Here is a 17,858-nt window from a genome sequence, read left to right on the forward strand (position 1 = left end):
CTGTCATCTCTTGCATCTGGAGGAGGATGTCCAGGAGGACTGACTGCTTACTGTTGCCTGGTTAAGACCAGCAAGGCTAACCTCTAACAGGCATCAGGGAGAGGAGAGCTTGGACCCGAGTCTGCTGGTACTGGCTTTCTACTGCTGGGTATGGCTGGATCATCACAGCCTGCTGCAAAGTTGTCAGCAAGATAGGGGGCAGCCTGAAAGAAGCATTCCCAGTTACCTCATGTAGCTGGCATTGCTGCAGCACTGCCCAGCCTGACTCTAGGGGTGTTTACAAAAGGGAATCCTGGGCCAGCATTTTGTGGTAATGCAGAAGGTGGCTTGGGGGCCAGATACCCTCCCAGAGGAGAGAGGGTCCGCTTCTGTGCTGCTCCTTGGGTCTGTTCAGCTCTATAGGCACATTCCTAACCATGTCTGTCTTGTCCTTCACAGGGTCTCTGGAGCAGGTGCATCACTTATCTGCATCCCTGTAAAGCAGATAAGGAAGAATGGCAGTTCCCAGATGAGAGGGCTTGTCTGGACACAGCAGGGCTCTCAGCAGGAAGGCAGCTTCTTCCTTGTGCTGGGTATTGCACAGCTGTAGCCACTCTCTTCCCAAATGAGGAATATGGAGCCAGTGCCACTCAAGCAAGGGCCAGCAAAGCAAGGGAAGCTCTTGGCTCTCTGCCCAGCACTGGGGAGGTTACACCTCAAAACTGTGTCTAGTTTGGGCCTCCCCTCAACTCAAGAGGGATGCTTGGGGAGGGTCTCTTTGGGGCTTATGGGTTGCTCAGGGCTGGAGACAGAGGGTCTGGGAGGAGAGTGGGGAGCTGGGGACAGCTTTGTGTGGTGAAGACACAGGTACAACGATGTGAAAGCCAGTTAGAAAGATGGTGATCTTAAGGTCTTTTCTAACCCTAACTATTCTGTGATTCTACGATGTGTTCAAGCTCTTTTTGGCAGCCATTTCATATGACATAATAGGGGAACATCGGAAGTTTGGCTTGGATATTAGGAAAAAAGAAGCTGGTGGGGAGGTGTCTCCATCCGTGGAGATTTCATGCATCACCCAGACTAGACAAGGCTGCCAAGACCTCGTTGGCAGCAGTTCTGTTGCAAGAGAGAGGTTGGATCAGAGGCTTCTTGCAGCCCCTATTACCAATGTGCTGATGTGGGTCTGAGCCCCAGTTGTTTGCTTGTAAGAGCAGTTCTCTTGTTTCTTGCTTTCCGCTGCTTTGGTTTGCAAGTGTGTGCAGCAGCCTTTGTGTTACCCAGCAGCCCAGGAAAAAACAGCCATAACTCTGAAAACCCATCAGCACAACATGTGCTTGGGACCCCCACATGTTGGTGTCTACCAGCCTGGTGTGTTGGACGCAGTCTAGAGTGCAAGCACAGCAGGGGTTAAGCAGCAGTGTGGTTAAGGCAGGAGGCTGTTCTTCCATGAAGTTAATCTTTTTACTATACCTGCACTTCTGGGCTTACATCCAAGGCCTGAAGTACTTGTGTGATTTCTTCCTGCCTTCATCAGTTGTGTTCTCTATTCCCTTCTGAGCTAGTTATTAATTATGGAGACTGCAGAGATGAAGTCCAGGCTCTACTAATGGTTGACTTCCCCGTGTTTTAGAAGAAGTATTTCAGAGATCTGCTAATGATATTTCTTCACTTTGCTTTTCAAGCTTCACTGTCATCTTGGTTTCTAGCCTGAGTGTGGCAGAGAGGCAGACCATGGTGTTTAAATGTTGGCTGAAGTCCGGCTCTCCAGGCAGCCTGCAGTTGCAGGGCACACATCTGTGGCACCCTCCTCATCTCCCTGGGTTGAAATGTCTCCATGATACAGTTATCCCCATCCTTCCCAGGGCAGTGGGTTTGGCCAGTGCTTTAGCTGCATGCTTTTCTTTGCACATGGAGTCTTTTTGTGCTAGCAAGGACAGGGTAGCTTTGCCTAGCAGGATTTGGGCAGCACAGTGACCCTAGCTGGCTGATGCCTCTCAATTTCCCCAAGCTTTGAGAACTGGGGAGAAAATCCAAGGTGAGTGCTGCACCCTCACCTCAGCTGTCATCACAAAGCTACCTCTTTGCTCTTAGCCACCAGCTTCACTCTCAGCCTGTGTCTCAGCCTCTAAAGCTGCCTGGCCAAACCCCAGTGCTCTCATCTTTCTTTTCCTAGCTTTGTTATTCCTTTCCCCCTTCTCCCAAGGAGGCCCTCAGGAGCCAGTGCTGGGCTGGCTCCTCCTCCCTGCCCCATCTGGGCTGTGGGCACTGCTGGCCATCCTCAGCGCCGGCTCTGTCTGCCCTTTGCTTTCCCTGCCCTGGCTGGCCCATCTCCATTCCCTCACCCATGCCTTTGCTGTAGCCTGCCCCCCTGTACAGTCCTCTGGGAGACACAGCTCTTCTCCTCCTGTCTTGTTCCCATTCTTCCACTGATGGGTTGTGTCTACCCATTGTGGGGAGTAGCACTTGTTCTTTTCTCCACAGGCCCTGGCAGACTCTTCCCTGCTGTCACCATTGCTACCAGCCTGCTGCCTGTCAGTGGGCTGCCTCAGGGTAGAGATGCAGGGATGTAGAGATGCATAGGAAGGAGCTGCCTGCATTCCCCCTGCCCAAGCTTAGCATTGGTGTTAGGGGAATAGAGAGAGACAGACTTGGAAACAGTGGAGTGCAAAATGTTCTCATTTTAGTTTTTCCAGTGCCGCCCGTTCGTGCCCCCCAGCCCAGGACATATCCGTGGTATTGGGTGCCAGCACCGGGCCGGGAGTCCCAGATCTTGTTTTGCAATCTCCTGGTGTTGGCCAGCAGCTTGGGCCTTCTTGTAAGCTCCCCGACGGTCATGGGGAAGGAATGTTCCCCCAGCCGCATGGGGAAAGGTCACCATGGGCAAAGGGGACGTTGGGACCAGGCGAGCATGCTCCCTTGCTTCCCATCGCCGATGAGGGCAACTCCGATCAGCATGGAGCTGAAAACGTTCTGGCTTTAAAGAAAAGGTTCAGGAGGTTAAATATTTTGGGGAAGGCCCCACTTCCTTTTACAGGGCAGATCTCCCAGCAGATGCTGTGCCCAGGCAAAGTCCAGGAGGACATTTCCCTGTGAGTTTCATTGCTTTTTTAGCGATGGGGAATGTTTGCTGTTGAATCTGCATCTGCTTGTCTCGCTGAAGCAGTGCCCAGAACAGCGTTGTTCTGAATAGTAGTTGGGCTGAGCACTCTCTTCCCTTCCCATCCCAGGCCTGCCAACAAACCTCTCCCCTGAACTCAAATCGGAAAGAAAGCTGTGACTTGTGGTGGCCGCGGAGGGATTAGCATCCAACATTAAGGGCTTAACTCTTCATCCCTGCCAGCAGGGGTTTCAAGTAACACCACTGTGCCTTTTTCACTCTCAACGAGTTTGGATATTGCTTTAATAACATCCTTTACACACTGTTCTCTGGGCTGGGTTTTCTAAGCTGGAGCTTGCTCCTGGTGCTTTGCTTTCAGAGTCTGGCATGTTGGCTGAGTCTGGTGGCATTCATCGGGGAGAGAGCAGAGCGGAGGAAGGAGGAGTAATTTCTAGGTTGGGCTCAGGAACCAAGTTTGTCAGAATTCTCAGTGTGTTAAATAAAAAAAGATAATCTGGCCCTTGGTCTCTAGGTTACGTTTGTCTCTGCTGTAGCTGAGCTCATGGAAAAATGCATCTTAGCTCCTGCGCTCAGTGCCAAGATTAGTAGGTTTCAAAACTAACCGATAACATCTCTGTGAATTTGGAGTAATTTCTTTTAAGCCTGATGACCCTTCCAGCCTGGATTTTGGAGCTTTCCTGGAGATCCACGTGAGCCAAGCCCGGTGACAGTATCAGCCCTGAGAAAAGTCACTGTGTCACCTTCCAATACCCAGAGGAAGGAGGCTGCTGTTCCCCAAAGCCCTGAAGGGTGTGTGCTGGGATCCTTCTGCCAGTTCCCAACCAGATACACAGCACACGACAGACGCTCTGCACCTAACTTATAATAATCACTGCTTTTATTTATTAAAAAATTACAATAGAAAAGTACCTTTAAACACATTCCAAAAGCGGAGTAGACAATGTGGATGCTTCTCTCCTCTCCACAAGACAAAGTACAGGAAATAGTTTGCTAAAAGAGTTAGTCCGTTGCTTGGAAATGCTGATATCATTCCGTTTAGAGCCACTCAGGGGGTTGTCTTGGAATTGATTTCTTCTGGAGTTGCCTGTATCAGTGCCATTTTTTACAGAAGACCCCAACAGGACAGTTTCCCATTGCACCGCTTCACCCAACACCTGCCCCTGCTCCAGCAGCCAAAATCTCAGCCTACCCACAGAATAAAAGGAGGGAGGAAGAAAAAGGTTATGATGTATTTACCAAGGCCATGGGCACCCCATGTCTTCAGTGCAGCTGGGAAACCGACTACAGCAAAGCCTAGGCAGCGGCTGAGCTCAGTGTGCCCTGCAGTGAGGATAGGGTTGGGAGGACAGGCAATGGAAGAAGTTTTGCACCTCCTTTTGCAAGAAACCGAAATCTCTTCGAGGTTTTGGTTTGCTTTGCTCTTTCCAAATTTCTCCTGGAGCATGGAGAGGGAGAGACTGGTATGTCAAGCAGTCTCTTGCCTGTCAGCTTGCTCAGGACTCGTGCCCAAGCTCGAGTAAGCTGGCAAACCAGCGGTTTGTTGTTTGTTTTTTTCCCATACAGCAGTTTATGGTGCTTATAACAACTTCAAGCAGTCATGGCAGGAAGAGGAGGAGAAAGAGGCAAATTGTCACCTTGCTACATATGTGGGCTATCTCTGCCCATCCCTGATCTGAGCCCGTTGTACCGTGCTGAAGCTTTGCACAGCAAGCTATTAACATAGCCCTAAGGTAAAAAGCAGAATCACCATAAGAAAGTTTCTGATTGTCCTGCCTGGTTGTCATTTGGTACAACTGGGAAGAAAACAGTAATACTGTCAGTGTCTGCAGATGTCTTGCCGATGCAGCCGGAGCGCAATTCCTGTGCCAGAGAGAGCACGATTCCTACACACCCAAATCGTGCATCTTGACATCTGCATGCACGTGAGCATCATGCCTTTGACATGCAGTTGACGGGGCAGGGGGATACAGACTCCTACTGACACGCATTCAAAAGTCAAGCACAAAACCTGTGGTCTGAGCCAGTGTAAGATTGTTCTGTTTAGGAGGTTTGGTACAAAAATACTTGCTCCTGTTTTGCCTTTTTTTTTTCTTTTTTTGATTTTTTTTTCAGTCTGCTTTCCTATGGTTCTGTTTGAAGACTTGTCAAACACTACAGCAATGCCTGTCAAACCATGCTTTCAGAAGTAACACACTCTTTCTCACAAATATACAGTGTAAAAGAGGAAAATATTATTACTAGGTATGCTTTTCCATTTTTCTTCTAGGAGAGCAGATGTGTGATAGAGGCTGTGGGAAAGTCTTGGAGGAATCCAAACTTGCGTGAGGTTTTTTGTTTGTGTTTTTTTCAAGCCTGTAACAACAGAGAGGTGTTAAGAAAAGGTGGTGGGCTGAGGCCAAGGGAAGGGATGTGGTTAATCTTTTTTCCCTTGTGGGGAAGCTCCCGTGCTGCAGCATAGAGGGAGGACTGTTTTGGAAAGGGGGTGAAGAAGGGAGAGCAGCTACAAGGACAGTTGTTTAACCCAGAAAGGGCAAGATGGGAAATGCCCGCAGGGAGAGCCCAGGCTGTCGGCACCCTGGGGTCAGACAGAGGGAAAGGACCGCCCTGATTGTTCTTCTGTAGCCCCTGGGGTTTTAACCAGGGAGGCACCAGCTGGGAAGCTGAGAGTTAAGTTGGAACTGAATTTGCGCTTAAGAGGAATTCAGTCTGTGTTGATCCAAGGCAGGAAGTGAGCAGAGCAGCGAGATGAGATTACTGGGGGTAATTCAAAGCCGAGCAGCATTCCTTGGCTGTTGAAACTCTCACCCCAGATAACAGCGATAAGCGCAGGAATGACAGAGCATGGATCGCTGGATTGGTGCTGGAGGTGTCGTGCCACAGGGGGAGCAGGGGTCAATCCCAGGGATTGTCACCTCGCTGCCTCTTCCCTCGGGGACACCACAACGGCTTCCTTGCCCCTCTACCCCCTCCCCTTGGGCCACGTCCCCCCCCCCCGGCACAGCCAGGCTGTGCTGCAGCCTTACCAGCACACTGTGGTTCTGCAGAGAGCACACCAACCCAGTAGCCACCTTGGAAGACTCCATTAATACCCACAAGACTGACTGTAGGCCACCATCACACACCTGAGACCTGCGAGAGGACACGGCGTAGGGTCAGGGACCGAGGTCAGTGTGCTGTGGGGAGAGGTTGTTTGGCGGTGGCCAGTGTCTGCACTTCCTAAGAGGGTAGTTTGGATCTCAAACCTGCCCTGATAGGCTCCACATGGTGTATCTGGATGCTGAAGAGGGACTCTTCATGAGGGACTGCAGCAATAGGACAGGGGGTGATGGGTTCAAACTCACAGTTTGGTTTAGTTTAGCTATACGGAAGAAGTTCTTTACTGTGAGGGTGGTGAGGCACTGGCACAGGTTGCTCAAAGAAGTGGTGAATGCTCCATCCCTGCAGTGTTCAAGGCCAGGTTGGACAGAGCCTTGGGTGACATGGTCTGGGGTGAGGTGTTCCTGCCCACAGCAAGGGGGTTGGAACTGGATGATCTTGAGGTCCTTTCCAATCCAAACCATTCTGTGATTCTATATGGGACGCAGGCAGGAAAGTCTGAGCAGCAAAACTGGCTGGTGGAGCAGGCAGAGAACCAGGTGGTCCCTGACCCTCCATCCTTGCAGCCCATTTTGGCTACCAGGGTTGCTGCAAACAGATGGATCTTTTTGAGGGATTCACTCAGCTCCTCTTCCTAAATATAGCTCTGCTTAGATTTTAGCTGGAAACACTGGCACAGGAGGCTTCCTGCAGGCTCACGGAGCAAGTGATACTCAGCATCAGCAGAGCCTCTTCCCCCTCTTCCATTTGAATCGCTTTTGTTTATTTAGCCACAAAAGGCTGAGTTATTTGCAGAGCATGTTTCACAAGGCTTCTGCCATCCACAGCGGTTCCAGGTGTAATTGAACCATCCTCCTACCTCCCTGGTAACCACACTGGGGCTTCCAGGAGAGTTCTCATTAAGGCTTTATGAGATGTTCACCAGCTCTAAGCTGCTGAAGACCGCGAGAGTCACAGCAGGGGGGAGGACAGGAGAGCACTCACCCGGCATTCAGCAGAACTGACGGGACTTCCAGCCCTGAGAACCAGCCTCGGAGGGAGGGAGCCAGCGCATCTGCAAAGACAAGAGGTGCAACAAGGTGAGAAGAGTGGTGGCCACACACCCTGGCACGAAGCTCCTATGGGTTCCCTTTTCCCAGCCTTCCCCAAGGAGATCAAAACACACGCAGTACTTCCCAGCTCTGGTTGGGATGATGACACTGGCTGGGGCTGAATGCAGCCTGTGGCATCACTGCTTGCAGCAGGACCAAGTGGGGATAGTCTCAGCATCTAACATCAATTCTCAGCATGGATTTTCCCAGGAGCCCTCGGAGCCTCCTTACATCTCCACTTCCTTTGCTGGCCATTTCACCAGCCTCCTGAGCAGCGCAGGTGCTGCCTGTTAGTGGTTATTTGACAAGGCAAGTACGTCACTGCAATAATATTTACCGCTGCTCTTCCTACAGACAGCAAGGCCTGAAAACCTGGAGTTTCATCCAAAGGCTGAGGATGGTTTGTACATGGAGCGCTTTTCCTCGCCCTCCCGTTCAAACCAGCCCCCGGCTGTCTCTGGCTCCGGCGATGGTGGCTCCGGATAACCCGGTTCAAGACTTTCGGATGTGGCTTATCCGGCAAATCAGTTTCCATGTGCTCATTTCCTCCTGCTCACCGCCAAGCTGCAGCTGAGGAGCACAAGCTGGGATAATGTCCAGCATGGCTGCTGGGGAGGCAGCTTCTGTTCCCCACTCCGTGGCAGGCATCTCTTCCCATCATCCCTGTGATGCCACTACGGGAAACATTCCAAAGGCTGGCACTGCAAAGAAATCCTCCACCGCCTCCATTTCTAGTTCTCCTTTTCTCCGCTAGGTAGGTGCTTCATTTTAACATCCACATGCTGCCACTGGGGCAGCCAACGGAAAAGCACTTGTCAATAAAAGATGGGTCCTCCATTTGCAACTCGCTTTCCCTCTCCTCAGGGTTGCTTTGCTTCACACCCCGCATCCATCAAGCTGCATCCCAGCGATGCTCAAGGGAGTGGATGGGTTGTTTGGTACTGGGAGCGGTGGGGATGGATCAAGTCCTGTGCCAGCAAGCTTCCCCAATCCCTCCCGCCCCACCTGGTGGGAATGAAGGGAGGAAGACAGACAGGGTGTTTGGTGCCATCCCTAAGTCTCAGTGAGGAGGGGTGAGTGCCTGTTAGCTGGGCAGAGGTTAGTGGTGCAGCGAGCACCCAGGAGAAGGGGAGGTCTGTGAGGGTGAGCGCAGTGGTGGCGGATGGGTCTGAATTACCTGGGCGTGCAGTGAAGCGGGATAGGTGAAAGCAGGAGGAGGTAGAGCAGGTGCTAACTCCGCTGGGTACAGAGGGTATGGCCCCCACACTTCAGGGCTACTGGGGTAAAGTGCAGGCACTGTGAGCTCATCTGCAAGGAAAGAAGAAGAAGAGTTAATGGCAGGCACCAGGATGCGACCTCCACCACGCCACATGATAACCAACAGCTCTGCTGGTTTTTCCTTCGCCCCCCAAAGCAGGCAAAAGCAGGAGCAGAGCCTCCTCTGAAGAAGCATGACGTGATGGTGCTGCTGGCAAGAGCTGACCACAAAGCCAATGCCGAATTCGCCCACTGGGAAAGCACAGACTTTGGCCAGTGGCAAGTGATGCTACAGTGCTCGGTGCATCATCTCCAGGTTTATTTACCCCAGGAATCGAGTGTCAGTGCGTGCGGAGGAGAGTGTGCAACTCACGGCCATGCACAGCGGTGAGGCGAGGAACTGGTATCCACACACTGGTATCTACTTTTTCAGTAGCAGAAATGGGTATGGCGTGTTCACAGCAAGACATCATCGAGGCTTCCACCCAGATACTCCCTGGCACCGTGAAGCGGCACCGGGAGCTCATCCCATTTCTGTGCACTGTTCAGAGCCGGCTGTCGCATGTCCCAGTGTTTGGGGACTCATGGCCACCAGCCAGAACATGCCACCATGCTTGCAGCAAACAGGCACTGCAGCTTCCGACAGGACCTAGTGTTCCCATCGCCACCCCCCTCCAGCATCCCTGCTCCCTCCGGTATCCTGCTACATCCACCTGGGATGTCTGGATGACATTGAATTCCCTGAATAAGGCATTTTCCCTGAGGAAAATGAGGATGGGAACAACCCCTGGAAACCTGCTGGCACTGCCATGGTGGCAGGTTGGGAGGACATGGCACAGGGCTCCCTCAGGGGAGCTGGGGCTGGTACTTACAGGGCTCGCGGGTGATGAATTGAGGTATGGCAGTGGGGAGTGGCGTGCTGGGGTTTGGGGTGCCCACCAGCTTGCTCTTGGCCATCTTCGTGTTGGCCTTGGCAAACTCCAGCCGCAGTGTCTGGGGGATCTCGGGGTCGAAGCGGATGCCCTGCGGGAGCGGAGAGGCACGGTGGGTCGGGTGAGCACCAGCCCCACAACAAAAACAACTCCCCAGTACTGGATTTCTTTTTTTCTTTTCCACTTCCAGCCTTGAAATGAGCTCATGTTCCAGGCCCCGAGGCGGCTCGCATTCCTCCGGCATCTCTAGCATCGGAACCATATTTGGCAGTCAGCGTCCTGCGCTCTTATCCAGAGGGATTAGCAGAGCCAAAAAATATCTTGCATTGAAAATGAAGCCAAGGAAGAAAAAAAAAACCCCAACCCCAACCAAAACCCCGGGGGGACTGGAGACCCAGCTCCGCACACTTCTGCCCATGACTCTTTTCAGGAGGTTTAACTCCGCGGAGGTAGGAGGGAGCCTCTAAAGCAAAATTTGCTTTTCCTTTTCCAGCTTTAGCTGGGATTTTTCCCACTGAAATAACAGGAGAGGCTGGGAAAGGCGTCTCTCTCAGACTCATATCTAAGGCTCTAATCCTTAGGCTTGGCCTTGGGATGCAGCCCCCTGGGAGGATGCAGATGAAAACCAACCCATGGGGATTAGCTGGAGGGATGGGGATGCGGTACCACCAGCCAGTACAAGAGATGCACATTCCGGGGATGGAGGAACCTGGAGAGTATCCGGGGATGGGGAGACGAAGGGGAAAATCCCAGATACATGGAGCATCCGGGGGCACTCACATTCAGCGCATTCTTCGCTGCCTCCGCTTCGGAGCGGCTGTCAAAGCTGACAAAGCCCACGGGCTGTGGAGGAAGAACAGGGACCATCAGTGATGCTGATAGGGAGCAGAGAAGGAACCCCTCGCCCCAGAGACCGATGGTGCATGGCATGGGATGCTCACCCCACTTTGAGTGGCTCCTACCTGCTTGGAGGTGAGTTTGATGAGGGACCCTTCGTATCCCTGCAAGAAAAAGAATAAAAAAGGGTGGTTGGTGGAGATCCCCACTTTTCAGCTGCCCTTTGGAGAGGGAAACCTCCTGTATCCATCACCCAGCAGCCCTACAGCTTTGGGGCATCAGGTAGGCACAGAGGGGAGCTTGCCACCAGCACAGGGACTCACCGCTGCTGGATTTTTGTAAGGATGTGGTTGCCTGATACTACTGTCCTTTGTGTTTGAAAAGAGCCAGTGTCTGAGATGTAGGTCTCGCAGGGTGAAGAGACTGGAGGTCTGCAGCCAACAGTCTTCTGCTAAATGGGGTGTGAGTCAGTGTGCAATTAAACCCCAAAGAGCCTGATGCCATTTTCCTGTGGTTTACAGAGTCACAGAATCACAGAATGGTTTGGGTTGGAAGGCACCTTAAAGCTCATCCAGTTCTAGCTCCCTGCCACAGGCAGGGGCACCTTCCACTAGAGCAGGTTGCTCCAAGCCCTGTCCAACCCCGCCTTGAACACTGCCAGGGATGGGGCAGCCACAGCTTCTCTGGGCACCCTGTGCCAGGCCTCACCACCCTCACAGTTTAAAGCCATTCCCCCTTGTCCTGTCTCTACATGGCCTTATAAAAAGTTCCTCTCCAGATTGCTTGCCGGCTCCTTTAGGTATTGGAAGGCTGCTCAGAAAGGTCCACTGTAGTAACAGATCTGAGCCACTGCCTGAGTTTTCATGCCTTCTATTGGGGAAAAAAGGTGCAGAAACTTGTTTCTGTGAATAAAATCACAAAATTAGATATATTCTCGGAGGAAATCAGCAAGTTCCCAGATCCCACCAAGGCTGGTGTGGTAATGGGACGGTGCAGGGGGCCTGCCCTGTGCTTCCATCCCCCTTCTCCCCTCGCCGGTCTGGTACCTTAAAGGGCCTGAAGAGCAGGTAAAGTTCCCGGGGCTTAATGTCCAGAGGCAACCCACTAACGAAGAGCGTCCTCACCTAGAAGAACAGAAAAGGAGGTTCCTGGTGATCGTCCCTCATCCCCAACTTGGGAATACCCCATGCATCCCACAGCCTCCAGTGGTGACACTCCAGAATGATGCCAGTCCAAGGGGAATCTTGTAGGCAGCCAGAATCCTTAATCCACACTTGGGGGATGTGGCATTTTTGGGAAAGGTATCCCCATCCTTCATGGGACCATGAAGTAAGCTGGTAAGACACCATGGAAAGGTAACCAAGACCTGTCCTCACCACACTGAGTTCCCTCTGGGTCAAAAAGGGTCAAAAACCATCCTGGACCCTTCCTACCCGGGTCTGGCAAACAGGACCCCTCCTGGCCTCCCCAGCAGAGCCCTCACTCTGCAGACAATGCCTATTGCCTCTGTTTAATTGCAGCAGTTCATGAAGGACTTGGGAGAAGCAAAACCCAACTCTTCCTCCTGGACGACTGGCCCTGTTTTAGAGGGAGGTGTCATTAAGCAGCTTGTCCCTGGTTTATAAAAGTAACTTTTTAAGGGGGTTTAACTCTTTTGGGGTGAACGTGGGGCTCCTCAGGAACAGGCAAACCCCACCTGGGGCAAGACCTGTGCCAGGATGGTTTTGCTTTAGAACCAGCTCCTAACCTGGGGAGCGGTGTGAAGCAGGAGACCAACAGTTGGATCAACTGCCAACTCCTCACTCCCAGAAATCTCACCCGAACACTTGGATGGCCGGCAGGAGCCTAGGGCTGAGAACAGCCCCAACCATCCTCACCTGAGACCCTCACCCCAGGGTTGTATTTAGCCTCAGACCATGCTGGGGATGAGTAGCGGCTTGGTTTCAGTCCTGCTGTGTCCCCATCCACCATCTCTGCTCCTGTTGAGGCACCTGGGGATGGATCCTACATCCCTGCCTTGCCTTCCCCATCATTTCCAGTACTCCTGTAGCACCTTATTAGGAGGTCATCTGGGGGATTTAATGGCTGTAGCTTAGTTTTTTTGGACAGCCAAATACCTTGAGAGAGCTCGTCCCGAGGGGCTAGATCAAGGTCACCCCCCCCCACCAGGGGCCAAGCTGCCAGATTCAGGCTAGAGGAGGGGGTAAACCTCAATTTCTTTTTTATCTATTTTAGTTTTAGTTCCCACAGCCAGAAACAGCCACCCCAGGCCTATTCTTCTGCTGACATTTCTTCTTTCTCTTGCAGATAAGCTATCTACCCCATCTCCCAGGGCCTGGGAGCAGCAAACATGCCTGCTTTTGTAGCAAAACCTCTGGCTGACCTGTATCTACTAAATAACAAAAGGTTAAATTACAAAAGGGGCTTTTTGCATGTAGCCCTTGTGTCAACAGCCGTGGTGCGATACCCATCGGGCTGCTGGTACCCATCTTCCATCACTGGGTGCCAGAAAACAGGCCAGCCATGAAAAGTACAGCCATCCCAGGCTTGGCTCCTCCTGGAAACCAAGCCCTGCTCCAGCCAGGAAAGCATGTTCAGGGCTTTGCCTAGAGGGATGCTGAGAGCTCCAGGCTGGATGGGATCAGTGCAGGCATGTCCTCACCCCTTCCAGAGCCACAGCTGCAGCTGGGCACAGCCCCGTAGCCTGTCCCTGTTACTGCGACCATTCATGGTGAGCTGGAAACCCCCCACAGGATGCTTTGGGGACCCCCACCAGCTTTCTGCCTTTCTCTTGAGATCAAAGGGCGATGGAGCATCCCTAAGCACGCAATGCTGCACTGTCTCCTAATGGAGACACTTCCCAGATTTCTCCTGGCAGGGTCTGAGGAGGGATTCATCCGCAGGACCTCCCCTTGCATCCATGAATTTCAATTAAGGAAGGCAAATTTATCCTTTCCTAAGGGAAAATAAAAGTACTCCCCTTCAGACAGATCCACTGAGAATGCCTGCTATGTGGGGGATCAGATCGCCAGACACATCCACCCTCCCAGCTGGGTTTTACTTTGGGGGAGGCTGAGTATCCCTGCGTGGTTCCCCCCACCCCCCGTCTCCATCATCCCTCAAGCCTCTGGTCCTCCCTGGCATGTTAGCTTGCTGTCTTCCAGCCTCTCCTCTCCCCAGGGACCAGAGGCCTCAGAGGTGGCTCCACAGGAGAAACCACCACATCCCTGAAATCCAAACCCCTATGAGCCCGGTTTGCCAGATCATTTAGCCCCATAGCTGCCTGGCAGAGAGATGGGAGATAAAAGACTCTGGAATTGGGCCTCCTCGCAAAGGAAGGGCTTCTCTTCAGTAATGACTTGTTTTCTTTGAAAGTTCAAACGTGGGTCGGCCAAGTTTTAAACCGTCAAATTAAGAGCGAGAGAGGGAGGAAGGCTCCAAAAGATCTCCCAGCTGGTTTCCAGCCCCAAAAGGATGTTTTGGAAGCTGGGAAGTGGAGGGAAGAGATAGGAGGTCATAGGCACACCCCACTCGAATCCTGAAAGTGGCGTACCCGGCCAAAGGGATGTTTGAGTAGGTCCTACCTAAACAACATCCTCTTGCCGGGCTGGGTAGCAAGCAGGTGGGAGGATTTGGGTGCTAATGCGAGAGAAAGGCAGACAAAGGGAGCGTCCTCGGGGATAATTCCCAGCAGGCTGGACAGATATCCTCTTGCCAAGGGGAAAGATTATTTTAGGCGGAAATATTACTCCTGCCCTTAAATGGAAAAGGAGCTTCAAACCCGCAAAGAGCTGCTCCAGGCGCTGCTGTGCCGACACATCCCAGGGGCTCTGCCTCCATCCTCAACCCTGAACACTCCCAGGGCAAAATACTGCCTTTGAGAGGGGAAAAAAAAGCCTTACTAGGTGTGTGCTCTTCCATAGGGAAAAATGACCACTCCAAGATGGGGTCCAAATGCTCTTGGTGGAGCGTTTCTCCATCTCTCTTTGTTACAGTCTGGGGTGAACCAAAGGTTTCTTCCAGGTAAGAAGTGCCAGTGCTTGCTCCAGGAAGCTGCTGGCCAAGGGTGCCAGACACGACAGACATGCCGGATGTCTTTCAGGGGGGATGATGACTGTGGGACTACACCACGTCCACTTTCCATGGTCCTCCTCCTGCTGCTGTGTCCCACAGCTCCCAGGTTTGCCAGGGCCACCGAATCCCAATTCCACTGCCTCACTCCCGGTTTGTCCCTTCCTGGTTCGTACTGTCAGTAAGACAGCAAAGTCTTTTCCCAGCTTCTGCTGCTCTCCTCTCTTCCTAGGAAGCCATCTCCATCCTGCTTTTGGTGTGTCCCTCTCACCTCTGCACCATCACCTTCTGATGTCCTCAAACACCATGTCTCATCTGGGATCAATCTAAGGGATACTGGAGAGGCCACAAGCCAGGTTTGTCTCCCACAGCTAAGGAGGCACCAGGGAGTAATTTGCCTGCCTTGGATCTCCATCAGATGACAGAATGATTTGGGTTGGAAGGGACCTTAAAACTCATCCAGTTCCATCCCCATGTCATGGGCAGTGACACCTTCCACTAGACCGGGTTGCTCCAAGCCTCATCCAACCTGACCATCCCATAGGATGCTGGGAACCCCACCAGCATGGTCACGCACCCCTGCCCCTGCACAAACCACCCCTGGTAAACGTTAACAGGCTGGGGGCCGGCAGGGAGAGGCGGAAGGCCTCTGGGTGATTCATTCACAAGGCATTTAATGGCCTCCTTCATGCCCAGCTCCCTGCCCACCACCCTTCAGTGGGGGCTCGCTTTAATTCTCTACCAGCCGATTAACTGCTTGACTGCCCCGGTGGGAGCAGGAACGCTGCGATCAAGCCATAAAACAGGGCAAGCGGAGCTTCCTCCCCTTCTCCCTGGCAAAGTGGGGTACTGCCTCCCCTGTGGTGGGGTGAATTCCAGCTCCACAGGGATTAATCCCTGCGTAAATACTCCCTCTGCTAATGGAGCGTCCTCCTCTTTGGCTGGGTTTAGATTCTTGGGCTGTGTGTACACATGCCATCAACCCGCAAAATTCCCTGACATAAACAAGGGGATGCTGGCTCCTGTGCTGCTGGGATGCAGGAGGAAGGGGCTCAGCCTTCAGTCCTGCCACCCGTAGCCACTTCTCCAGACCAGTAGCCAAATGTCCAGTGGGAGGACGGGACAAATGGAGCAGCCCTCTGGGAAGAGCCAGTCCAGAGCTGTTGGGGCTGGAACGAGGAAGCGGCAGAGGAAGAAAAGCCAGCGAGAAGCCAAGGGAGCAAATGGGGGATTGCAACAGAGCAGAGGAGTGAGCAGCAGGCAACGGCGGGGGTCATGCACGGTTGTGTCTGGCTACAAACCCTCCGGACCCTGTGCTTAGAGGAGGAAAGGAATTGGCAGCATGGGGGAGATGCAACACTGGGACAATCCTTACCCACTTGCTGGGTACCTTCCCCCCCAGCCCCAGAAACCACCCCTGGGGTCCCCTCTCCATGCCCTGGTCCCCTGGGATGAAGGATCTGACATAGGACGGGGACAAGGACCACAAGCCGGGCTCTCTTGAGCTGCTCTGCTACCAAATAAGGCCTCTGCTGAGCCTTTTACATGCCGTCCTTGCCTGGCTGGAGTGACAGGACCTCCTTCCCAAATTTTCCTCCCTCCCCTCCAGGATCCTCTGTGGGCATTTCCACCCCCGGTCCCACAGCTCCGCCACACCTGGGGGTCCCTTTTCTGGGGGAAGGGGACAGGGATGGGGTGACCACACTGGGCAGCAGGACTCTGGCCAGCCCAGGGAGGAGTGAGGGCAAAGCAGGGGCTCGTCTCACCCAGCAGCACCCTGACTGACTTCCCCATGATGCTTCTCCCTCTTTTGTTTTTAGGGGGACAAGGCAGGAAGCCCCAGGGAAGGGGGAGGTAGGGTGCAGTACTTGGGCAGCCCCCTTCACCTGTGCTTAAGCAAATACTCGACAGCACTGGCTCTTCCAGCCAGGGCTGGGAAAAACTCGTGCAGGTAAAAAGACCTGCCTGGCTCCGGAGGAGTCTGGTTTGCAAACAGGAGCAGCCATCACCCTCCTAACATGTTCCCAATACAATAGGAGACTCTGGCACCTCGCAGGGACTCCTCATGTTCAGCATTCCCCTGGTCAGGGGGACTCCAAGGGCCAGCAGTGCCATGGCCAGCCCCTCGCCCCCCTGGGTCCAGCTGGGAACAGGGTGCTGCGAAAGGCAACAGGCCTTAATGGACTTCTCCCATCGGCATTCCCTTTGTGAGCCACATCATCACCATCACCTGCAAGGATCTGGTGAGGCCATCAGTGGAGAAATTCCCCTTATTGGAGCACTTTGGGAAACTTCGGTAAGCTTCAGCCTGGAAAACCAAAAACCCTGAGGCAGGCGAGAGCAGGCGAGCAGAGCATCCCGGTGTGCCCATCAGTCAGAGACCCCATAGAAAAGTGACGTGCTGGAACAGTGCAGTGGGGTGAAAGGTGAGGAGGAGATCCTATCATCTACCTGCTCTCACCCTCCCAAAGTCCAAATTCCCATCTCAAGGTCACGGGTAAAACCAGGAACTCCGCGCTTGCAGAGTCTGTGTCGGGGCTGTGGCGTTTGCCTCCCGTGGGGATGAGGGCGGGGGTACATCTTTGGGGTGAGACCCTCGGGCTGAGAGACGCGGACATGCATGGTACCCACCACGGTCACCTCAAACACCGGCCCTGGGGAGGGGGTGAAGGCTGCTTGGGCACCCCCCCCCACCCCGGGGTGCTGCGAGGCTCCCCGGGGAGGCAGAAGGGTGTTTGCGGGGGGATGCGGGGCTGTCCCGGGGAGCAGGGGATGCGCTGCCCGCAGTTCGCTGTGCCCCCTCTCCAGCAGCAGTCCCGGTACCGACAGGACACCCCCCCCGGCGTGGGGCAGCTGCGGGTGGGGAGGGGGATGCTGGACCTCCCGAACCCCACATCCCCTCCTTCCCCCGGTACCTCCTCCTCGGGCAGGCCGGGGTCGGCGGGGCCGCCCTCCCGGTCGGCGGGGAGGCTGCTCATGCTGCGCTCGGGGCCAGGCTCGTCGTCCCGCCGGCGGCAGCCGCGTCCGGGGCGGGCGGTGCTGAAGGCTGGAGGCGGCGGTGGAGGGCGCGGGGGGAACCGGGGCGGGGCCGGGGCGGGGGAGGGACTGGGAGGAGAGGGGAGGGAGGTTCCGGGGGGAACTGGAGGCGGGGGGAGGGATGAGGACACGGGGCCACGGGGGTAGGAGAGACGGGAGGATGAATGAGACAGGTCTGGGACACGGGGAAGAAGGTTGGAAGATGGGACACGGGTTTGGGGATACAGGACAGAAGGCTGGGAAGTTGGGACACAGGGCTAGAACACTGGGCACAGGATTAGGGATACAGGACAAGAGGCTGGAGACACAGGATGCAGCTGGAAAGATGGCACATAGGGTTGGGGATACAGGACAGGAATCTGGGGGCATGGGCTGGGAACGCGGGACACAGGGCTGGGGACATACGGCAGTCCGGTCGTAGGACTGGGGATATAGGACACA

General features: G+C 53.9%; 1 protein-coding gene across 2 annotated transcripts; it reads right to left on the reverse strand.

The window, feature by feature from the left end:
* Positions 1–3,952: 3,952 nt before the first annotated feature.
* On the reverse strand, positions 3,953–17,461 carry RBPMS (RNA binding protein, mRNA processing factor). Of its 2 annotated transcripts, XM_061353741.1 has the most exons (9): positions 17,297–17,459; positions 11,357–11,434; positions 10,436–10,474; positions 10,254–10,316; positions 9,414–9,564; positions 8,462–8,592; positions 7,178–7,247; positions 6,121–6,226; positions 3,953–5,449 (listed from the first exon to the last, which is right to left on the reverse strand). In XM_061353741.1, exons 1-7 carry the CDS (start codon positions 17,357–17,359, stop codon positions 7,185–7,187), a joined length of 588 nt encoding a protein of 195 aa, XP_061209725.1. In that variant the 5' UTR covers positions 17,360–17,459; the 3' UTR covers positions 3,953–5,449; positions 6,121–6,226; positions 7,178–7,184. The 2 variants fall into 2 exon arrangements, with proteins under 2 accessions (XP_061209725.1, XP_061209724.1); XM_061353740.1 differs by having other exon boundaries at positions 7,178–8,592; positions 17,297–17,461.
* Between the last annotated feature and the right edge of the window lie 397 nt (positions 17,462–17,858).

Source organism: Neopsephotus bourkii, unplaced genomic scaffold (genome assembly GCF_033783945.1).
Source record: "Neopsephotus bourkii isolate Nb327-2 ecotype Australia unplaced genomic scaffold, CSIRO-AGI_Nbou_v1 NB_690, whole genome shotgun sequence".
NCBI classification, from domain to species: Eukaryota; Metazoa; Chordata; class Aves; order Psittaciformes; family Psittacidae; genus Neopsephotus; species Neopsephotus bourkii.